We start from the raw sequence: 25,718 nt of genomic DNA, 5'->3' as shown, positions 1-25,718 counted from the left end.
TAATGTATCAGCAAAATATCATCTTAATATAAATAAGGTATTAACAATATATCTACTTAATGTAAGTAATCTATCAACAATATTTCTACTTAAAGTAATATATCTAAAAATATGTATATTAATCATACATAACTTTTCTCCAACTAGAGACTGTATAAAGATATTAACTTGTATTAGACGATTCACTACAGCCACTTCACTGATGTGTTGTTGATATTCTACTGACAGTCGGTTGAGAGTTTATTAATCATCTACAAAGGACCACTCAGAATAAAGTGTTACCATAATTGCTTTATTAAGTGGAGAACGATAATGACTCCTCAAAGGCAACAATGTGCCCACGCTACAGAATTATTTTTTAATCTTAACAGATCTTAAAAACATAAGAGACCCCACAGATATGACAAATTCTACCGATAGTTTGTCCTTATCCATGCTTTTTTCATTAAAGTCTCCATAGATTAAAGTCTCCATAGATTAAAGTCTCCATGAGCAATGGATATGACTGACCAGTTGGTTGTGAATCATAGAATCTTTAAGAATTTTTTCATGACCTAACGTGACATTAGACATAGCAGAAGACAGTGAGACGACAGCTATGTTATTGTGTGCTATTAACAGTGAAAAAACTAAATGACAGAAAAAAAAAGTCTAAGTAAAGTCGTAGCTGTAAAGGCTTTTATTGCAACACAAGCTTGAGGTGACTCACTAGAAAAAGGAATCCTATATCACCCGTCCAGTGGATGGGGATCACTTTTCCTCACATTCTACTTGCTTTACTTCTAGCCAAGGCCTGGGAGTTTGAGGGTATGGCACAGTAAGTTCACTGTTCCTAGGATTGATGTCATACCTGGGATCTGTTGGAGCCACCCATCCATCATAGGGCTCACAGCCCAAGTGCCCCTAACACCATTGGGACAGCCCTGGTGTTACCAGTGCCTAATGTGGGTCCGACGCTCTCAGAGTTTGGCCGGTGGAACAAGATCCAGTACTTCTCAGAGCAGCCATGTTCCAAAACGTATTTATGTGGATCTAGCACCTCTTGTATAAATTAAAAAATAAAATAAAAATAAAATACAACAGAGGTATGTGCATTTGTAATCTTTCCAATCACAAGAATTTCTACAGAAATACACTTACCTGAGAACCTTGTGAATACACTTTTCTGCCTAAGATCATTCAGTAAATGACTAGTGTCTAGTGAAAGCACAAACATAAAGAAGATGCATGTATATCATCACATCACTAGTATTTCTCCCTGCTGGATAGCTAATGTTTGCTGGATAGCTACATAAATAAGCATAGAACATGCACTCTCTCATAAGCAGCATAATGGTGAAATAAATATGGCCAGTAACATTATACAGCCATAAATGCATTTACAAGCCAATGCATCCTCACATTGTTTCATATAAGATACAATCATTCTTAGAATTCTACTAAATAGTACTTAGAAAAATGCTGCATACCCAAATCAACCAAATTTAGTTTTATAGAGGAAGACTATTTTGGCAAACTATTGAAATGAGTTGGATAGCTATCTCTATACTACTTGAGAACAAATACCACAGATACATATGTATCACTAACTTGCTACACAAAGTTAGATGAATTAAAATGTGATTAAATCCAGCTTTACACTGTGCAACTACTTCAGTCTTAAACCTTTATTTCCTGATACACCATACGAGATGCTGCGGCTTAAATCTTGAACAAACTCCATGACAAACTGTACCATCTTTACTTGCACTTAAAATCAGACTATATACAATAAAGGACCAATCTAAATCTCTAGTCTCTGGACCCTTGGATTGGAGTTATGCAATTTTTGCTACCAAATTCGTCAACATCACATTGAATCTGTGAGACCGTGCAAGAATTTAAAATGTGCAATGGGAATTCAGCTCACCTCATTTCCATAGTTAACATCAGTGGGAAATTATGATACTGGAAGCAAAACACAGTTATCACCATTGCTCTAATTTACAATATTGTGCAATTAATATCCATCACTGGCACTGGAGGCAGAGGCTTTTATTATTTAACCCATCATTCATGTTCTTGCCCTCTAGGGCTGATCTGAAAAATGCCGTTTATCTTAATAGTTAAATATGTCGAATGTAAAATTCTCCTACTAGCTTTTAAAGCACTTCAAGGCCTAGCGCCCGCATATATTGCGGAATTACTCCATCTCTGCATCCCAACCTGCACATTATGGTGCTCTGGTTCTGGTCTGCTGTCTCCAGGTTTAGGCTGTCCACTGTGGGTAGCTGCTCGTTTACTGCTGCTGCACCCTCTCTCTGGAACTCCCTTCCCTCTACCTAAAAACCTTTTCTCTCAGTGTTTCCAATCACCATCTACCACTTCTCCTGATTTATTTTTGACTGGCTGATTTTGTATATTGGTATTTTTGGTCCTTTTTGTAAAGTGGCCATGGGGTTTTGTGAAAGGCACTATGTAACTTGCTAAATGTAACTTATTATTATTATTATTATTATTATTAAAATCTGAGTACAGAAAATCTTACACAGCCATAAGCCAGTACATTAGAAGTTATAATACATTTTAAACAGTTACAATTCAACATACAAATCACTCCATATGTAACATATGTTCATTAAAATTTAAATTTAAATTATGATCAAAACACTGATAAATAACTGGATAGCTGATGCTATTATAAACTCTCCAGCAAAAGGAGCGGCTACTGGAAGTGATCTGTCTGACTTATTGATATGCCCAATGCAAAAACATTTTAACATTGATTCTTCTATGGAGAATGCCACACTGTGCAGTCTTTCAGTGCAAATCAACCTTTTGTAAGGGATGTGCCAAAAAGGTCCACATGTGGTAGTTTAATGAGGGTGATTTATGTCTGTGTTGTTCATTTATTATGGATGTGCATGTTATGTTTTTGCTAATTTGCAGACTTGAAAATTACCAACCATTCTGCTATTAAGGCAGCAATTGTCAGTTTTAAACTGGTTTAAAAATGGTTCAAACTGGTCTGACTTGGCTAACTAGCTATCAAGAGATAATATTGAGATTATTTGTATAGAGCAGAATTGTTTGTTCTTTATCATTAATAATTATGTATAATTCTATTCTACACATACACTAAAGAGACATATTTCTTTGATAATTGTAATTTTGATTGTGCCTATGTGGCAAGCAGACTAATCAAAGCTAACAGGTAGATAGATAGCTATATTACATAAAATGTTGAAAGCTTGTTCTATTTTCATTAGTAGCTAACATTAGCTTGCTAGCTGGTCTCGGGAGTTTTGCAAACAAAGAAAATTGGGCAAGATTATTAATTCTTACATTTTAAGGGAATATAATTCATATTCAATCTAAATGTACAAATCCCCCACAATAAAAAATCAGTTTTTCATTTTAACATGTATCCATTGGGGAATTGTATTGACATCTTCTTCAACAGAATAAAGTCAGAGATAATCATAAATGCAGCTTTTATTTTCTATTTTCTATGTTCTCACATTTTCAACAAAATAAATAAATAAAATAAATTCAACTGCTAAACTAAGGTTTTCAGGTGGATATGGCAGTTTTTTAAAAAAGGGTATTGGACAAGTGATATATTGTCGAGAGTGATTGGATTTTAAACACGGTAGCTATCAATGACATTTATTGTTATTATTTATTAGGCATACCAATATGGTGGCAACGTGGCTTCAAGATGATTATGTCATTAACATAATTAGCTAGTTCTGTTTTATAGATCAGCAGATCTTTCCTCTTTCATTCCTGTTCTCACATCCATGTTTATGTGAGTTTGCAAAGTCTGGAAGTAAACTCTGGAAATTCACATTTTCTGCATTTTCTGGTAATAAACTCATGATTCTAGATAATTAGGATTTTCAGACTTTGTTGTTCATGTGTTTTCAATTCTGCTAAAGGGAAACATGAAAAGTGCATTTTCCCTTCTCCAACAATTCCATAAAAACTTTCTTTTGAACCCCACACAAGACTCTTTGTATTCCTTTTGCCATGCTGCCATTTACTTGTAGTTTATTTGTAGTTCTACTCCAGACTGCTCTTTACTGGTTGTTGACAGACATGTGTCCTAGCAATGGTCACACTGACATTTTTGAGTAACATTTTCTACACTGCTAGATGATATTTTCAGGCTGTCTTTGGATGCAGAGACAATAAATCAGTTGTCATTGGTCATTCAACAACTACAAATTTTACCACATGACCAAGGAATTCTTTCCAGGTTTTGCGATGGTTATCTTTGAGAGCATAATCATCTTGATTACTGTGCAGTGTAAAGCCGGCTTAACATTAGGCAGCTATGGAAAATGTCAAATTATTATTATATTCCTGCAAACACATTCATGCCAATTATTAAATTAATATTTCAAGCAAGGGCACACATGAAATGACACAGCTTCAGCAAAATGTCATTATGCGTAAAGTGAAATAAAACTGTGATTCATACATGAGAATTAAAATAGGTATAAATACAAAGAAAACATCCTCTAGCAGATGTAAAATATATGATATACTAAAGAAACCCATGTAAGTCACTCTGGATAGGAGTGTGTGCCGAATTCCTTAAATGTAAATGCAAAAGGTAAGAAACATTTTTGGTTAATGCAGCTTTTCACTTTGCGCCAATGTGTAGAACCTGTGAATGTATAGCTCCGCCCACTGCTGGACAGATGATCGATAGCAAAGTGCTGATCAATACTGCAATGAGGAATGGAGAGGTCAGATCTGAGCCATAAAAAAACTGCTTCTTCAAGGCAACACAGCTAAACTACCTTAAAATAGCTCCATTATCATCTCCAGGTGTTCACCAGCAGTGAGTTCTATTTCAAGTGACAGATGAAATAAACTAAGGAAGGTACTTTAAGCATGCATACACGCCCACTGAGTAGAAATGGCAATTGATTTCTATGTCTATCCTTCCAACAGGCCTTGCCCCAGAAGTCAATGCCACGGGCATCAGAGAATGTTCCTCGCATTCACATCATCTCCAGCATGCTCAAATGTAACCCAGACATCACACACATTACTAAGAAACCTTACGTGCACCTCTCATTTATGTCGGTTCTGTGCTATAAAGTAGATCTGGAGGGAAGAAGGAAAACATGTAGCAACTTGGAGAGTTCAGTGCACATCTGTGTGTGTGTGTGTGTGTGTGTGTGTGTGTGTGTGTGTGTGTGTGTATGTGTGTGTGTGTGTGTGTGTGTGTGTCCATACGCCCTCCCCCATCATGCAGTGATCTCTTGCTTTCTGGACAGCAGACCCAGACTAATTAAAACTGCTTCAATTCGAATTTGCAACTTGCTGCCTGAGAACAGTCTGAAATCAATATAAAAGATACAGAAAATTAGATGTTCAGCCGCCTGTTTCTAGGCCTCTAAGCTATGTGACTTTTTCAGCACTAAGGCCATTTGACATATTTATAATGCGATGCTGATGTTGAACATCCGCATTGTTTTCAGCACTGTTAACTTCAACTCTGTTGGACACATTTCATAATGTCCATGTGACTCTTCCACCCCCATCATTATTAATAAATTCTAGTACTAAGTAGTGCACACATTACAGATATTATTGTAGATTTATAATGAGCTAGTTTTTTTTTTTTAAATAAACCATCATGCTATGGAGTTTTTTGTTTGTGTTGACTTTTGTGGGCAGGAGATAATATCTAGGCTGGACAGGACCAGCTAAACACCTAACGATTCTCATGGCTTCTTATTTCCCACAGCGAAGATTCAGTGCTAGAATACATGTGCAAAGGTGCCTCAGCGAGTCATACATCCTAAAGTAGGTATAAATGGTAGTGGATTTCCTGCACCATCCGACACCACTGAATTATGTGTTTGAGCAAAGATGACTGGCAAATGGGTCCAGCACTAATGCTACTAGTTCTTCATCTGAAACCAATGTTTTTGCAGCTATTATGGAAATTAGATAGCAGTAAACAAAATGCCAATAACTAAAATCTATGATCCTTTATTTTAGAAACAACAGCAGAAAAGTCTGATACATGTTGAGCCAAAAGCAAACCTTTGAAAATAATGAGTTTACCCTGCTGGCCCTGTGGTTGATTGAAAACTTCAGACACCAGCTTACAAATAATTTCTTAACTGGTACTCCTAACAAATGACTTCAACATGGAGTTCACATCTAATCATAATAAGCCGCTGTTACACTCTGTGCCAGAGTTTTTTGATACCTCATTGCAGAAAAAGTAATATTTCTTTTTTCGTTGTTTTGTAAATAAATAAAAAATAAGAGTGGTTGTATGGAGAGCAGATCTAAGCCTAAAAGAAAATCTGAATAAATATATACAAATACATTTTCAGAAAGACAAAAAAAAATCAGTTCTTACATTTTCCCAAATCATCACACATCAAAAATCTTCTTAAAATGGACTGTATCACTTCAGATCCACTAACAGGTATGGTGATCCTTTTCTGAAACTGAGCTTTCACTGGTTGCATTCAAGGATTTCAGAGTAGATACACAGGATTTAAAGGGTTGTGTTGTGTGACAACAACACACTACCTGCAAAGAAAAAAATCTTTGATTTTGAAAACATCTCTGTGATGCTTTGCCCAGTTAAACATGAATGATGAACAACCATCACGTGTTAACTTCTCTGTAAATGAATTTGTTCAGGGATGACTGTTGGAATTTTATACAAGCATATACAGTACTATAAGTTGGAACTATAATTATGACCAAGCCTAAATAGAATCTATGACAATATCATGAATTACAAATAGGGATGGCAATAAAAATTAGCTGGAATAGAAAACACTGCTGAACTAGGAAACGCTGCTGGACTAGGAAACGCTGCTGGACTAGGAAACGCTGCTGCTATCTTGTTTTCACTAGAATTTATATTGGTAAATAAATTTTCTGCTGACACTTCCTGAGGACTGGTGAAGTTTGACATTCTTACAAATGATTTCTCATTTTCAATTTTTTTTAAAGATGAAAACTATTTTGAGGTCCATTGACACATACCGTTTGCACATAAGGTGTGAAATAAAATTGAAAACACCAGCTGTATGTATAGAATGGGAGAGAACAGCCATGTCAGTATACAGCCTGAAGTGTGCACATGAAGTAAATTGGGGAAAGAAAAAAAAAAAAACCCAAGCAGAACATCACTAACAGCTGTATTTTTTTGCGTTTCTCCTATGCTATATACATCACTTTAGGCTCTAAAATAACACTATTTGGACTGAGAAATGGGATTACTGCCAGTTGAAGGCAATTACCCTTAGGAGCTAAGCTCTTAAGATTTACAGTACAAGTGCTCAATATATGGCACAGATATTTACACTGCACTCTGATCTCTTTGCCAGGATTTAAGCTGTGTGAGGTCATGGCTCTGGAACATAACTATGATTTTAGGGTCTTGTATCTGATCTTGAGTTTAATGTGCAAATCACAGAATGCGCCAACATGAAAGAGTTTAGATGTTTAGACATGAGAAACAACAAGCAGTGATCATTCACTATTATTATAAAGAACAAACAAGAAATGTTATTCTGTATGTACATTTTTTCATTAAAAGATGAGACAATCATCTCAATCGCCATAGCCTTAGCAATCATGGCCGATGCTGCTATTGATCTAATGTTTTGTCATTAGAGTTTTAGTAAGAAGCAGTCAATTCAAGAACTGAAGGCATTACTGAATTGTACTGAAGTTTCTTTTAGCTTTAAATGCATTATATACGCCTCGTCACCACATCACCTGCAATCTAACCAAAGAGATCAGGATGCAAACTGTGGGTCTTCTTACACAATATAGTATACTATAGACTGAAGAAGATTTCTTTATTTAAACAATGTTTAGTTTTGTCGAGATCCGCTTGCTGCACCATAAATTTGAAAATCATTACATTCACTGTTCACATTATACAGGTTAAACTATCATGACATCGCGTTATTCATAGAGTCAGTAACAAAATAACACCTAGAGCATTTGTATTCAAATACCTGGGTGCGCTCTCTTTGACTTAAATAATTTGTCACTTGTAGAGCCCAGTCCTCATTGCTGAATTATACTCGGGTGGTGGAGTGTCCATGAGGGAGGGCCGTACTGCTGGGGGTGCTGTTGGCATATGTGCTAAAGGGGTGATAGGATGGCTGCATCCCCGTCAGAGAGTTGGGAATCATGGTGATGGTGTTGGGTGTCATGAGCGGGATGTCGTCTGGGGATCGTCGCAGTGTGAGGGCGTAGTCTGGAGGGCAGGTGAGCCGCAGCATGTCGTGACCCTGCAGGGACTCACATTCATAATCGCGCTCGCGATCCAGCTGCTTCATCTGCAGAGACATCAGCTCCTCGCTTGGCACCCGCGCCACCGCTGTTGCAAGGTTTCTCGGAGGACTTGGCCGGCGGCTCGACTCTAGCCGGTGCTTGTCTTTCTTGTAATAGAGGGCAGCGAATGCCAGGATGTTCAGGAAGAGCAATGAGGCACCCACGGCAATGGTCACACTCAGCTCGGTGGAGTAGTCTCTGGCCTCGATGATGACAGTGCCATCCTCCAGGCCTACTGTCTTCTGCTGGTCTGGCACCTGTTTGGTGTTGGCTGGAGGAACAGGTGGGTGGCGAGTGGTGGACGGCCAGTGTTTGTTGGACAAGCGCTTGGTGTATGAGAAAGGAGTCGTGTCCTGAGGTGGGATCTTAGTGGTCGAGGATACATACTGGAAGAGTTCGTTGATGTTGTGTAGATGTGGCACCAGCTCCAACCAGAAGGCCACCTTAGTGGCTCTGTAGTGGTCACGCACACGTGGCTTTAGGCCGATGTGCAGGTAAAGCTGGTCTTTAGGATTGTACTTGGACCAGGCAACCTCTTCAAAGCGATTTGGTTTTGTGTGGATGAATTTTGTGTCCTGGGGAACTGGCTGATTTGGGTCTCTGAAAAGTACAACAAAGATACTTTAATAAGGGATGAGCCTGAAATATTAAAAGCTATGCATGCATAAAGGTTTTACAAGGAGAAAAATGCTTTAGGTCAAAATCTTTAATTCATGCATGAATGACAAATCACTGCTATACTGTCAGTCTGTTTTATAGGTCATTAGTTCAATGCTGCCTTTGCAGTGATACAGAATAGCTCACTCACCCAGTTTTGGCGAAGTTAGTCCAGTAGGTCATAACCACTGCACTCAACATGACATCGTTCTTAGAGAAGTTACAACTAAAGAGATCAGTAGGACCAATCATTGGGATGCCAAACACATATGGTAGTTCATCTCCGTGGGCAGAATCCGCCCAGGCAGGCTTCATTTCACTCTGGCAGTGGTGGTAAAATGCATAGAAGTAGGTGGGTGAGCCATACTGAGCATGTAAATCTGCCGTGGCCACAGCAGGCGCCACCCACTGGTGGTCCGTGAAAAGTGCGACCAGAGTTTTACGCCGCGTTTCTGGATTTTCCTTATCAGCCCAGTCAGTGTACATGAACTTTATAGTTTCCCTCAGTGTGTCCTTCCCTTCCGGGTAGCCGTACAAGTTATCGACAAAATCTGACACGGCGAACTCAAAGTCGCTACCGGCAACTCCATCCTCACTGTCCACGATGCCATCCACAAACTTGTACCCTTCACCCTGGTTAACCCCCAGCATGATGTCATAGTTGAGAAATTCCCCTTGCTCCATCAGTATCTGGGGGTCGTCAGGGATGACATCGCCATCAATCACAGGCCCAAAGGCAATGTGATACTTGGCAGGTGTGATGCTCTGCTCGATGAGCTCCTTGTAATTCTTATTCTGGAGGCACTGGACCAGCTCAGCTGAGTCGTCCTCGTTGCAGCCCACCTTTTCAGCCAGCATATGTGTGTACTTGGCTGGCTGGTAGTTGACCGCCCAGCTGGACAGGGCTGTCCCACTCTGAATGATGGCTTTCTGGAAAAGATCTGGAGTACAGTTCAACAAAACTGTCAAAATATTGTTCAACTCTTTGCAGAGTGAATTTGGAACATTTTTGGAAAAATTGTAATCTCTATTAAAATTTCACATCTGAACAACCCTATCTCTCAAAACGTGGTGTGATTCAAATGTGTTGTGAAGTACTGCAGTAAAGTCCCAGAACTAAAGCATACCAAGATAGGTTAACAGTAGTGTACCTTCTGAGTAGTGTGACAGGGTGAGCAGACTGACACACGAAGCTCCGGCTCCAGAGCCAAATATAGTCACCCTCCGAGGGTCTCCACTGAAAGCCTGAATGTTCTCCTTTACCCATCTGAGAGCCTGGATCTGGTCCAGCAGCCCATAGTTCCCCTTAGCAGCTTGGTCTCCTGTGCTTAGAAACCCTGAAAAACAATTGAACAATTGTAAACTTTAAATAGTTGAGATTTCTATAATGCCACAAATATTCCCACAATGCAAAACGAAGGTTGACATTGAAATAATTCAATGTACCTCTTCAAAAATCTTAACCTGTAATTATTACAAGACTGAGATCTGTGGTTCTAGAATTACACTGACTTCATACATACAGACTACACTGACAATATGACAAAAACCCTTGTTCAAGAGCTTATAAGCGGTTAATAAAGCCCTGCACAACTGAACAAGTTCACTATATCTGGCAATATGTTTTCACATATTGAATGTAGATATAGTAATTTTAGTGAAAGTAGCGTGACATGTTGATTTATAATATCCAGAGATTGTTTCTTTTATCTATTCAAAATCATAAATACAAATTTGGTTTTTAATCTGTGTTTAATGCCAGTCTTTGTTATTGAGCATAGTCACTACCCTAGTCATACACTAGTCACTTGTCATATGCATAAATTATAATAGCTATTCAGACTTTTTTCTACAAAAGGTTGCTTAGATGATTCTGGCCTATAGTTAACCCATGTATATATTTCCTGTTGTATTTTCTCATATATTTGCCCTTAATGTAGTTCTGTGGGGGGTTTTTTGGCTGTAAAATGCGGTGACACTTCCTCAACAGCAGCGCCGCAAATTGGCCGCGGCACTCTTCATTTGCATAACAACCCTTAATAGATTTGAGGCTAAATCAGGGAGGTGCAGTGGCAGTAATCTACACTGCTGCAGTGGTGACTTGTTTGATAAATCTGCCTCTTAAAGATGTGACTGTATGATCAATTATGCCGGATGTTGCTGTCTCACCAGATGGCAACTCTCTCTATAGCTTTGCTGAATAACTTCCTTCCCCTGTTCCCTGATATTTCAATAAAGAATCATTTAAAAAAAATAAGCAAGTGAAGTAAGCAATAAGCAACGATTTATAGATAAAGGATTAAGCTATAATTTACCAAAGTTAGCAAAACAAATACCAGTAAGTACCATTATGCACTCACATAGAGTTTGCCAAAATAGTCTTACTATATGAAACAAAATTTGGTTTGATTTGGGTATGCAGTATTTTTCTAAGTACTATTTAGTAGAATTCTAAGAATGATTGTATCTTATATGAAACAATGTGAGGATGCATTGGCATATAAATGTATTTATGGCTGTATAATGTTACTGGCCATATTTATTTCACCATTATGCTGCTTATGAGAGAGTGCATGTTCTATGCTTATTTATGTAGCTATCCAGCAAACATTAGCTACCCAGCAGGGAGAAATACTAGTGATCATCTTTAATGACTTTCTTATTAATCCAAGTGATCATGAGTGATGTTACTTATACGGTAGGCTGAAGGGCTGTACAAATGATCCACTCCTTGCTTGTAGCTCTTATGCTGAGTGGATCCTTGGCTGGTAATTCCAGATCCTTAGTTGGTAATTCCAGAGATGTTGTTTTGCCAAGCACCCAAATAAAATCAGGACTGTATAAGCTTCGCCCATGCTGCATAAATCACCCCTCCCAAGCCTGCCCTTGATAAAGGTTAATTGAAATCCCCTTCTGTGATGTAGCACTTTCACCCAAACAATTTATTCCAGGGTCGTCGCATGCTTGTGTTTTTTTTTTCTTCAATCTTATAATGAGGCATTGACCCATGAATCCACCTGCCCCCAAACAACCACAGATCTCAGCAAACTCCTCCTTCCTAAAATCTGAGTTAAAGATTCTGGATTATGTATGATATCTTAATCATATTGCATCATATGATAGAACAGGATATGTTGCTAGCATTAGTTTACAGAAAAATGCCCTAAAAGAAAACTAAACATATTTTTCTGTGATCAGAGAAGAATTGTTAAATGTTTTTTGTTGCTGGATAAATGCTACGAAGTTTTAGATATGTAGCCATGATAGTTTGTTACTGTTTCATTACATATTTGATTATTACATGTTGGAGACCATGAAATGCTTATAAAAATGATACCACGAACAAACTATCATGCTGAGGTGTGGAACAAGCAAATTAGTGTTGTTATTTTATAATGTGCCTCAGTAAATTACGCCACACTGTGAGGCTCCATTTGCTTATTTATTCAACCATTTTTAAGATACCTTCAAACGCTTTCATATTTTGTCCTAAAATATAAAAACTGTAGGTGGTGTAGCATTTCAAATGTGCATACCTTTTATGAACCTCATTTTCATTTTTAATATGCTTTGTTGAAATTTTTCTAAAGCCCAGTTATGGATTTCCCCTGAGGAAATTATATAATTTCAAGTTTCTGCAACAGATATATTACAGTGATATGTCTCAGTGTGGCAAAGGAAAGAAAGATCCTTCATTCATTCAAAAAAGATTAAAAATCCTCTAGGAACAAACTAAATTTACATTCTGAGTAGGTCTGACTGAGTTGGTATCCTCCATAATTCCATGATTTAATTGGAAAAAGACCCCAGAGATGCACTCACCTGTCACTTTATCAGAAAGACCCATTTTGTAGGTGTAAAGTTAGAGTCTATAGTCCAGCTGTTGCCATGCACAGTCTGAGTTAGTCATCCTCTATCCCTTCACGAGTGGTCAGAATTTGACCACAGAGCTGCAGTTGGCAGGATATTTTTGGATGGCAGACCACTCTCAACCCAGCAGTGACACTGATGTGTGTAAAAAACCTCTGTGCCAGACAAATCTGTGCTATCTCAATGCCAACAACTGCACAACTGTCATGTCAGTGTTACTGCTGACTTGATAATTGTGTACCACCTGAATAATATGTAGTCAGCAGTGGTCCTGTGGTAAGAAACTGACCAGTGATGACCAGGTTGGAAGGTCAAATCTGATTAATTGTGCATGCCAACAAATGGGCTACAGTCTGTAATCAAAAGCTTGCATCTATAAGGTATAAGGGAGGGGTAAGTACAGGTTTGCATTTCTAATATCTGGTGAATTTATTTGCTAGAGAGACCTTATTTTACAGTCTTGTTTATTGTTTAAAACTAAATATAAACTAAGCAATTCAATCTTCTAAACACATATGAAAAAGTAATTCGATCAAATCTGATCTCATTCGCTATAATTCTGTTACCACAGTATCTAAACTAAGGTGAAGGAATAAGGAACTTGCCTAAAACTCCCAGGCGATAGTTGACAGTGACCACAATGACATTTCCATAGCTGGTGAGAATGCTGCCGTCAATCAGGTTGCCCGTGCCTTCTACGTAAGAGCCGCCATGAATGTACACCATGACTGGCTTGAGTCCTTCTCCATCATGGACGTCCGCTGGGCAAAGGAATGAAAAGGTCATTTCAAATCAGACTCAGAACCACTTTCATTCCCCAGTACTTGTCAGGTACAGGAATTGTAACGAGTTGGCCCACGTGCCGCAGGCCGAGGGGCAGGATGCACAGACTCCATCGACGTGCAAACATTTATTGATACATAAAGACAATGGCACTCATACATAACACAACGATGAACATGAAACGGTTAACATTCAACAAAATTGATGAACACGAATACATTTAACAATGACGTTAACATTAACCTCAACACGCTACATCAAAAATGCCCAACCACACTGCACACAATGACGAAGGTTTCAATACACAAACAAAACAAGGTGCAGGTGTGGTTACAAACAAAACCCTCCCACTGCATGTGGTGGGCCAAACCACGTGACTCACGAGAGGCGAGGACAGGAATGCTCTTTCGTATGATGGAAACAGCTCAGTATTTATAGCACAGACAAGCCACAGGTGCACTGACATTACTGACAACTATGAGATAAATACACCAAGCACAGGGCAAGAACACAATATATATAGAAACATTAGGGTAGATATACAAGGTGGGGTGTAGCGACAAGACAATTTACAGTATATAGATATTTGTGGGCTAATAGAAAATAATGGTGTCATGGGCATAGAACATGCAGGAAAAGAAAGGAAGCCAATCTGCGCTAACCACAGTTAAAGAAAGCCAACGTAACTTCAGTGACTGACAATCGGTAATGCGAACTTCAAGGGCTTATAAACAATATAATAGCACATAGGTGATGTGCAAACACAGCACACACCACCCGAGTGGCACGTGGCATGTAACCAAAACACAGACACGTAACGGAAAATGAAATATAAACAAAAAGCCACGTGGAACGCCACTACTGTCCGAAGGAGGCTGCCAGCAAGGGAACACCTTCGCAAGCGGCTTCGTTCCACATGCTCACCAAATCTGAGTTCTTAGTATACATGCACAGGTGTAGGGGAAAGACCTTTAAAACCGTTTTATATAAACGACGTGTGTGTCAAACATTAACATCTCTATGTATATGAATCTAAGCAAAGTTAACATAGCCATCAGCTGTCAGAACCTTATTAGAAATCTTAAAACCCTGCAATGACCACTCCTCTATCCATACAGTCATTAACAAAACCTTCCATTTTCACAACAGCAGCTTTTCTCAGTTCATTCTGCACTGCATTCATGCATTGCTCTTTGAAGATTTGTTATTTTCACTCTGGAGTAAGAGGAAGAGGTTTACTGTAATATCAGTACTGTCAATCAAGTTGAAAGAAAGAATGATACTGTAAGACTGTCTTTAAAATGTAAAAAAAAACAACAAAAAACCTTTAATTTCTGGGCTTACAGAGTATCTAATGTTATTGTCCATTGTGCTTCTGCTGGCTAATAACCTCGAAAATCCCACATGGTTAGCATTCTTAAGATACTTTTAAAGACATTTAACTTACATCAATTGTATTTCATATAAACATTTATTCCATAGAATTAAACATTTCCTGTTTGGTGCATTCAGGGATTTGAGCGATTCCATCCTGAGCCGAGGACTGTTCCTTCCTTCTCTTACGTATGGAGAGTGATAATGGGCTGGAGAATCAGAACCCATTTCTTCAGGCAACTGGCACGTGCTACTGGCATCCACAGTGCTGTACTAGTCTAAAACCATGGACTGTTACCTCAAAAATGAAACAGAGCATGCTTCTCACAATTCTAAAAAAAAGAAAGAAACTAGAATCACTTGCATTTGGTGTTTTAGAAAGTCAGTTTTGATACTCTAAAGTAAATAAAACGGTGAATTAGGATAGTCAAAAGCACACTTGAAACTGACGTATGCTTTATGTGCACCCATAACTAGTATTTTTTGAGCATAAGAGCGCACATTTTGTAATGGCCCGAGTACCGCAGGGCAAGGAGTAGAACACACAGGCTCTCTCGACATAGACAGACATTTATTAACATACGTTAAAGACAACGGCACTCACATATAAAATAAACCGTGAACATGAACAATGACTGACAACCATGCACACACCAACAAGGGTTTAAATACATACAGACATAACGAGACTAACCCAGGTGCAGGTGCGGGCTAAACAACATGGGTGTGGTTACAAACGAGACAAACCGAATTCTCACTGCAGGTGGCAGGCCATGCCACGTGACCAGCGGCAAGGGACACGCTCCATGACACGTTTGTATGTGAAGTTATGAAGACTGAGTGTTGAGTGCAGACTGCATGAGAGCACCACCAGTCAGGGTGAACGTTATGAGTAAAATAGTCTGTGGGATTATATTGCTACATATTGCATCTGATATTTGACTTCCGATATGTTAAAATGTGCCTGACCGACGAACCCTTGGTGTGTGATGTGGTACAGGCCAGCATTGTTTTAACCAAATGATTTTTTGTTTATATATATATATATATATATATATATATATATATATATTTTTTTTTTTTTTTTTTTTTTTGTTGAATAAGTATAATAATATCAATATTATGTTGATAATTATTTACATTTTTGGATTGTGTAAATGCCTTGATTTCATGAAACACCCACAGAACACTCATCAGGAACATTTGACATCGCGATCCCATTCTTTCAGCACACAATAAAAAATTTAAAGGGCTAATTTTCATACCCCACGTCTTTGCAATATCAGTCTTGCAAAGATCAACATTACAGTAATGATTATTTAATGAAATATTGTGCAGCCCTACTAACTACATCACATTTCCCCCATCCTTGGCTTGGAGCAGCACTGCACTGCATATTGTAGCATGTTCCATGGTGTTACATCCATTTTAAACTCATTCACGGGCTTGTTAATTAACTGTCAAGTCAGATGTATTAAAAAAAAAAAAATCACTGCACATACTCGAGGACGAGGACCGGGACCCGACAGTACTGGGAAAGACTGTACTCTGTGCATGCTCAGACATTCAGTGCAGTGGTGACCCTACTGTCCAGTCCACTCCACTATGAATCAAAGCAGCTGGATTTCCTATGTGTTTCTGGCGCTGGATGATACAGCTGGGTTTTGGGTCTGTGGAAGCACCAGTATTTTTTTAACCACTCTTCAGGAGTCCAATCAACCCCATGTTCACCTTGGCCATCGTTTTAGTCTTTGCAGTTGCCTGATCGCTGTGATTGCATTGTGTGTAGCGGCATACCTGCTACAGCCAAATCAAGCATTCGAAAAGAGACAAATGGAACAACTATGCAAATGTGCGTTGTAGTGGAGGACTGAGATTTCTGATGACTGTGCTGCCAAACTGGTCATGTTCACCTGCCCATGTTCACATGTTCCAGATGAGTGTACTGTGAGTGGCCTGGTGAGTCACAGGCTTTCAACCTTCCTGACAAAGTCCTAGCCAAGTCACTATAGTGCAATATGGTAAAAGTCAAAGTCAAAGGCAAAACCAAATGTATTCATATAGCGCTTTTTAAAACAGCCGTTGTCACAAAGCAGCTTTACACGTGTCTGAGTCCAAGCCCCCAGTGAGCGAGCCAAGGATGACAGCGGCAAAGAAAACAATAGCTTGTTTCACATGTTCCTTCTATGCTTTGCTGGAAACCAAATGGCAAATTCAATATAATAACCCAGTAAAAGATACCACCTCCACAGTAACATATCCTCAAGGCAGCGCGAACATACAGTATGGCATGGACCGAAATATTTGCCTTTCTGACTCACAGAGTACAGCATGACTAAGCCTCCAGCCCATAAACTCCCCATAAACAGAGAAACAGACACAGGGCTTCTTCTTACTTACACCTTTATGAAAACGAACCATTAGCAAATGTTACAGTGACTCAATTTTTGAGAATATCGACCAGCCAAGAATACTTGGCATGGCCTCTTCTTTGCATGACCACTGCTTAAATTCATAACCAGTTATTTGCTCTTGAAGTTGCAATAGATTATGTTTCGTATGTGACCCGGTAACATCCCTCTGGGACAAGCAGTGCTTTCTGATGAATTCACTACAAGAAAATTCAGATTCTGTAGTAGTCTGCAAAGACACAGATAAATCCCTCCCCTCAGGGAACTAATTGCACATCCTTTGTCTGCAGTAAAATATAAATACTCATTAAATGGAAAAGCACTAATGGGATCATGACAACATCCCTGTATTTTATAGGAATAATGGCATAATATCCGGGTTGAATGAGCCCATTGTCTGCACAGTTCCGTTAGTGGTGGAGGAGACTCACTCTTCACATTTACCCATTAATGAAATGTGCACATTCACCTGGCAAAATTACAGGGACAGAAGCGAGAAATACTGAGAGGAAGATTAAATGCAAACTTCATCTGAGAGAAGAAAGGAAAAGAAGTAATCTTACAGGACTAAGATGAGAGGAAGTGACAACCATGGTGAGCATTTGTAAAAGTGGAGTGATGTGGGACAAGTACTGGTAAAAGTCAGATATCTTTCATATCATATATTCTCATCACTTGCCAAAGATAATACCTCTTTGAGGTCTTATTGACTAAGTATACCAGTTCTAAAATGGTAGACATCAACAAACTATAAAGTTCTTTAAAATGCTTTGTATGTACATAATAAATCTATGAAATATTAACATATCTGTGTATGAGCGGTTAACATATCCTTCGGCTTTGTTGTCATATTAGAGATTTAAAAAGGGTTTGATGACCATAGCTGTATTCATGTTGCTCTCACTAACAAAACCTTTAAGATTCACATTGGCAGGTTTTTTCAGAGTTAACTTTGTATCAGTAAGAGTTTATTGTGTATCAGTGCAGTATCCTTTGAAGATTTGTTATTTTCCATGTGCCCTGAGGCTGATGGCTTTAAATATAAAAATACAATGTAAAAATACTGCTTTCGACTAATTGCACTTTTTGTGGTTATCACTCCCATTTTTGATAATGGCAACATATTCGAAGTGGCCGAGGTTGTACACAGATTGGAATTTTGCTGTTTGTTTGAGTTGCACTAAGTCATTATCACCATCTCGGCACAAATCCATTTGGGAAAAGTCCACTGTGTAACTTCTGTGAGTTTACCTTCCATATGTAATATAACATGGTCTTTGCATTTATGATGCTAGTGAGAAGTCTTGATGCTAGTGATTTACTTTAGGTTAACTGGGCCAAATACATTCATAACTGGGCCGAATACATTCAAACACTAGAAACGCTAAGACTAAAATAATAAGTCATGCACATCTTGAAATGCCCTTCAATAAAATGCCCCATTAATTGTACCTCATTTTAGTTATCAGTTGTTCACAGGACACCATGTTTTTCAGTGATTTATAAGTGTTGGCCTTCTCTTTATAACTAATTAATTAATTTTCAACCTTAGGCAAACCCCCCACCAAAATAACTAATATGCTATGAAGACAAAGCTGTTAATGTCATTGTGTACAATTAAATAAAATTCCTCAATTACTTAAACACACTAAAATGAGCTTAAAAGAATGAGTATGTTAATCAATATTTAGAGAAGAATATGTAACATAATAACAGTGAAGATGGAATTCTACAAAACAGACACTAAGCAAGTCAAATGAGCTTTACTACTTTGGAAAATGTTTGTCAGCCCTAAAGTAGCATTATGTAGGACCTGCAGTGAGCCTAAGACACAGAGAAAGGACAATTTTCTAATGTCTTTGTGATTTAGTCTTAAACTGGCAAGTGGTTATTGGAAAGCACTGTGACATTGCTGAAAATAGGTTTGGTTTAACATGTATCCATGTAACAAATGGCAAAAATAGTATGGAAAAGTATGGAAAAGTATACAAAGGGCAGAGAGGAACAATGTGCTATTGATCATGATATTTAAAGCCAGAATGAACAGCAGGCCAGGTTATATCATAGTGGCCAGCCCTGCTAGCCTCTGGCACTGCAATGCTCCAGGAGTGAAAAGGTGCCAACAGACTATGGGTCAAATAAATTATTAAAAGCTTTCTTAACCTTTATTTTTCCCTTTATATCGCTGTATTCATGTGACCAGACATAATTATTTTTAAGGATCATATAAAAATTAACATTACTTGTTTGATCTAGTGGTTTATCCATCCTAGATGATGATGTCACAGGTGCTACCCTGAAGCAGCCACTGAATGTAATCAACTCTCATTACTTCATTTTGATGCTTAATTACAGTCACACATTATTGCTCCAGTTTATGTGAGTCCTTGTAATTTGTGCATGTTGATTACCCAAAATAAAACATTTTTTGCTCAACTATTATATCTATGCCCTGTAATTTGACTGTTTACCCCTGACATATCCCTTTCCTCTTCATTAATTGGACCTGAATATCCACAATATTACAGATAGCTGACAGTGTTGTTTCTGATGTTATTTTTGTACTCAAAAATGGGTTTATTTACAGTATTTTGTCTTTATATTTTTCAGCATACATTTTTATGCCAAAATGCCTTAAGCATTGGTTGGTTAGACATTAGATTAGTCTCTAACATTCATTCATCCCTGTCTCACTGTTGATGTGTCTTTCTGTTGTTTCTTTAAAGAGAGCAAAGGCTCTTCATGAAGTTTCAAAAAAAAATTATGAATTTGTTAACTGTTTATAGTATATAGTGCTTTCAACCCTATGTGTGCAATGACTGTAAGCCAATGGGTGAGCATGTTTACTGACTCAAAAATCAACCACCTGAATATCCCTAAATATAATCATCTTTAAAGAAACAGCGAGCATTTGATTCACTGGAAACGTGAGCTGGCAAGCCAATCAGAAGAATCAAAGCTTCATGTAGCAAGTATGGACACAGGTAGAAGAGGTTTACCTTCTTCCGTGGGCACGTAGACGTTCAGGTAGAGGCAGTCCTCATTCTGGTCCTGTACATAGGTGGCCACTGTATCCAAGTTGGCTGTGAACCAAGCAGGAAGCATGTCACTGAGCAGAAACCTGTCCTCCAAGTACTGCGGACACACGGGTGCAAACTGGGTGGCGTTCCTAATGCCAGGCCAGGAGATAGGTGGCTCAGGTGCCTGGAACCTCCTCTCTCCTGTAGGGGGCATCGCATAAGGCACACCCAGGTACTGGTCCACTGGGCCCAGAATCTCACTGGGCAGGGCGGCCCTGAAACCACGCAGTTTCCCATAGTTTGTTGTGACTGTAGTGTATTGGATTGGCTGACAGTTGACCACTGTAAATTCCAAAATCAGAATGAAGATCCAAAGCAATACCTTCAGATGCAGCCCATACAAAGCAGCTGGTAGCCACACGCAGTCCTTTGGCTTGGACATGGTCCTGCCCTAACTTGTTATTGAAAGCCCAGTAATCCGAAAAAAAACCCCCCAAAAAAACCCTTACTCCAGGCAGCTCACGTCAGGTTGACAGACAGCTGGCTCACCAATTGGACTGTTGTCTTTGTTCCTTGCCATGTCAGGACGTCGTCTTTGGAGCCTTTTGCCCTTGTGTGGACAGCAGGAGAGATGCCGTCCACTGGCCCTTGCTGGCACAATCACTGCCCTGAGTTCATTCTAGTCAGAATGAACATTCTGTGGAAGACAGAGAGGAACAGAGAGGAAGCAGTTTGAAAGAATTATTTCCACTGTGCTCCACTGATCAGAAACATACTCAGGCCTTTTTTGAAAAAAGAGAGTTTTGTGCTGTAAATCCTTTTTTCTACCCTTCCACATCTCCATATGCCCCCTGGAAATGTCTGGGCCACCAGCCCCGTTCATGAAGCTTTAAATGTGAGGTGGACTCTGCGTGGCCATTGGCTACAACTTATAGGCACATTTATGACCTCTATTTGGCATGATAGCTTCTTCCCTTTGTAAAAAAAGAAAAAAAGAAAGAAAAGAAAAAAGAAAAAGAGAAATGACAGAAAATATTGATCTACTGACAACCATAACTTCCCTACATCACTACCCACAACAACTGACATCATATCATATATAAAGCAGGACCACAGAGGCATGGAGCTCGAACTATGAACAGCCAGAGTTTTGTTTTTCCACAGTTAAACTGAATCGAATTTTAAAGGTGGGGAGAGGGGGGGTACTTTTGCTGGCTGAGTGCAATGTGCTGTCTCTAATGAAAAAGGTCTCCTGTATAAATCAGACAGCCTCCTTCAGCCCTCGTCTGTTAATGCTCCCACCCATTAACACAGCTGTCAGTGGGCCCTAGCAACACACGGCGCTGCTAGCAAGTTCTCTTATTGATTTCTGTAACTGTGTCCCTTCAGAGATACACCTCGGAGGAACGTCAAGGTGAATCTAAGCTAGTAAAAATGGCTCCCATTACAGCAAAAAAACATCAGCTTACGCCATTACACTGGTCACAGATAAAGTCTTTTTGAACTGTTTCTAGAATGCGCAACAAGTAAAATCATCAATCTTACACTCGTTGGCAAAATGTCTGAATCAGAAGAAAAAGATTAACATTTCAGTGAAGGCTATTCCAACCTGAATCGAGTGAGCTGAGTTCATATTTAAAGGTGTCATTCCAAAGCCCGTCTCAGTTGGATAATGTCAAACTGTATCAACCTTTTCAGGTAATTTCATTTTCTGGGATAATCCATTTTCCCCCTCGGTGGCTTTGGAGAAGTATCGGGTGGTCAGCAGGATTTCATGCCCCAGAACCTAAATCTAAAAAGCTTTTTAATTAGTTTTCCCATGCTGCTCCAGCCCCAGTGCCAGCCATTTAGTAAGTTCTCCAAGTATCCCTGTGCTGCTCTCTGTTTTAACCCCTCCCCCTAGACTGACAGCCAATGGTCTACTCTGACCACAATATGTCAATTATCCACAAAACTCAATTCACACTAAAAACAAGCCCACAGGGCAGCAAGTGGCTTGTAGGTTACCACGTTGGCCAGAATAACAAATGACACATTTCCCAATGACCTCTGACTTTTCTGTAGTGAGGAGTACATAATGATTTAGAAAGAAGGCTAGGAAAAGGATCAAATTACTGTCAGTAAACAATCATTACAGTCATTCTGGAAAACATGGAGGATCTTTTCCAAATCATCTCCAGATTTTTAATTTTCTGAATTTCTGTTAGCATTAAATGGAGGTAAAGGATAGAGGTGTCAAAATTTTGCTTTTTAAAATGTATTATGCAATCAAACATGACATCTCTGGTAAAAGCTTTAAAAGCTAAAAGATTGCCATTTGTGTGAAAAGCACTGGCAATAGTACATCTTGAGCACACAAACACACAGAATTTACTTCTTCCAGTATAAACAGAATCTTGGTAAAACAATACTGACAGTAAAGTTAACCCACATGTTTAGATTTTTACAGTAAAACGTATTGATACAACTGAGTAGGTTAAAGGAGAGGATTATTATTATTATTATTATTATTGTTGTTGTTGTTGTTGTTGTTGTTGTTGTTGTTGTTGTTGTCTTAAATCTTCTATTGCCTGCTCAGTGCTCAGTGTGAGTTAGGCTGGAACGTGTTTTGAGGAAGGAAGTTTTAATTTAGTCAATTAGGGTAACCCGTGACTTCCCATTAACGGATTCTATTTTGGGAACAAAATTCTAACAGAAAATATTCTGGAGGATTAAATCTATCCAAAAGAGTACTCAGCACGCGCACTGAGCAGGGTACTTGCAGGCTTTTAGGGATGGCCATACTGATATCACTCACTGCTCGTTTTATCTAAGAGCTATCATTATTATCACTATGATCGACATCACACGCACATCATGGAGGCCACAAACCTTCTTTGCTACACTTTTTTACTTCTTTTACGGAATCTTGTATCAGTAGGACTTCGTGTTCATTAAGAACAGTCGGTCTAACCCTGTTTGGGCACATTCGCACGTATCATAAAATCGATGGGAGGTGAGATATGAGTCCTAATGCTGTACAGGCAGGGTTAAAGGTGTGTGAAACCACAAACCTGGAAGTGTCTTTTGACTGCGAGTGCTATGAGGAGTAACACCGTGTGGTTTGCTGGCTACATTTTCCTAGATATTACTATGCCGATTTTTCAGGCATTGATATAGAAAACCACAGAGCACTGTATGCATATTATTTAATTATATTCAATCATCTCTCTCTCTCTCTCTCTCTCTCTCTCTCTCTCTCTCTCTATATATATATATATATATATAGATAGATAGATAGATAGATAGATAGATAGATAGATAGATAGATAGATAGATAGATAGATAGATAGATAGATAGATAGATAGATAGATAGATAGATATTTATTTTTGACATATGTCTCTTTCGTAGCTTTGGTATGGGCAAACAAATTTCTATTCTGTTCTGTCCCGACTAGCTCTGCTGTGAAATACCATGGGCTGCTATAAAAGTGTTTTCTCACATAGGTAGCCATTAAACTTGCACGAATTCTCGAAACCTCGCTTTAGTCGCTTTCTAGCCGTGCATGTAAAAAAAGACAAAACGAAAGCAGTTGGGCTGTCCTGTGCTTCGTAGCCCCGTACAGAGGCTGCAGCCCACCTGCTCACCTCTACGGTGCTGCACTGTCCTGCTGTCATTACACTTCGCTTCAGCCACGAAAGCTTAACAAGTGCGTGTCCGCATTCGCAGCATCCACGGATGCTGCTCGATTTTCACACGCCATAAAAACTGGCGACAAACGTCGACGTAAAAAATAATTAAAATAAAAAACCGTGAGAAATCCGTAAAGAAAAAATGCAGTTTTCGCGGACGCTGCAGGTAACAGGAAAACAAACAACAAAATGTACGGGCAGGTTCTATCTTACCTTCACAAAAGACGCGCAATGCGAGGCGATGGGAAGGAACTAAAATTCCGTGGAGGATCTCAACGTCAAAACGCATAAGCCCATAAATGATATCATCCGAGCATTGTCTTTGATACAGGATGAATGAATGCAGTATCCGCGAATGGAGCAGCCTAATTAACGCCAGCAACGCCAGACATTCATCGGGGGAGAAGACTCATCTTAAAACCAGGGTAGCGTAGGCTATCCCGCATAAAACATTGTCGGTGCTCTGGACCGGTAGATTTGAAATTGAACTGAATACATTTGAATTGAAAGTCAGTCTCTCTCTCTCTCTCTCTCTCTCTCTCTCTGTGTGTGTGTGTGTGTGTGTCTCTCTCTCTGCTATTGGGTTGTGTTGAACGAAAATTACACAGCCCGTAGCCAATGGTCTTCTGTAATTTGACTGTCACCCAGCTGCGTCTTTGAACTCCCTTTGAAAGATTTACATTAAGGACAAGGATGCTTCGCTACACTACAGCCATACACATGTGACATACATATTTTCGGGTGTAGCTTTAGCTCTTCAGTATGGTGTCAATGGGAAATACTTTTATTTGTAGTGGATGAGTTACCACTGACAGCATCCGGAAGACCAGTAGGTCTACTGTGGAATGCTGACATTTCTGAAACCCCTATTAAATTGACCGAAAATTCTGAATTTCTCAGAATATCCTTGGGGTATTCTAAAGTTCAGTGAAACATGACGTAGCAGCCATGGCATTTGTGTTGGGACATTAACTTAATTAAGCAAGGTCATAGGTCGTCTTGACAACCCATCATCACCGACTAAACCTTTCAGTTTAATGTATGCGTTCAATTTATACCAAATGCAAGAAAAAGCCAGTTTTTATAAACTCAACTAGGGTTTATAAAAATCTGTAAAAGGTAAGAAATGTTTATTTTCTGTAAACTCCGTCATGGGGCAATGTTATGAATGACATCTGTGTTAGTCAAGTGTTCTGTTATGTGCCAAGTGAGCAGTCAGTGTTTGTCTTGTATCACATTGGACTGGTTATCATTCCTAAGGACTGTTGTTCTGCTGCTAAACCTAGACAGTCCTCATTCACACTAATTCACGCCTTCAGTATTGCACCAAAGGCTGCTGGATTACATTTGCCTTGCTACATGACCTTTCTGTCCATGGATGGCATCCAACTACACAGTCAGATGTAGCAGCTCAATTCCAATCAGAAACAGTGGTAACTAGCCTTTTGACAGCAAGACTAGCTGTATAGCAAGTGTACAGGAAGTGTACTTACACTGCACATACATCAAGACCATATTCATGATATTATCACACTCTCTCTCTCTCTCTCTCTCTCGCTCTCTCTCTTACTCCCTCTGCAGGTTATTCTGCAGGTTCTGGTTAGTGTATGT

The 25,718-nt window shown here is 39.1% G+C and overlaps 1 protein-coding gene across 1 annotated transcript; it reads right to left on the bottom strand.

Moving 5' to 3' along the window:
• Positions 1-5,974: 5,974 nt before the first annotated feature.
• On the bottom strand, positions 5,975-24,615 carry nlgn4xb (neuroligin 4 X-linked b). Its single transcript, XM_027025083.2, has 6 exons — positions 24,321-24,615; positions 20,414-21,131; positions 13,452-13,607; positions 10,128-10,313; positions 9,128-9,917; positions 5,975-8,919 (listed from the first exon to the last, which is right to left on the bottom strand). Exons 2-6 carry the CDS (start codon positions 20,874-20,876, stop codon positions 8,061-8,063), a joined length of 2,454 nt encoding a protein of 817 aa, XP_026880884.1. The 5' UTR covers positions 20,877-21,131; positions 24,321-24,615; the 3' UTR covers positions 5,975-8,060.
• Positions 24,616-25,718: the final 1,103 nt, after the last annotated feature.

Source organism: Electrophorus electricus, chromosome 9 (assembly GCF_041902795.1).
Source record: "Electrophorus electricus isolate QZ-2024a chromosome 9, ASM4190279v1, whole genome shotgun sequence".
In the NCBI taxonomy this organism is placed as follows: Eukaryota; Metazoa; Chordata; class Actinopteri; order Gymnotiformes; family Gymnotidae; genus Electrophorus; species Electrophorus electricus.
The sequence above is the reverse complement of the archived record's forward strand: the minus strand, read 5'-3'. Positions and strand labels throughout refer to the sequence as shown.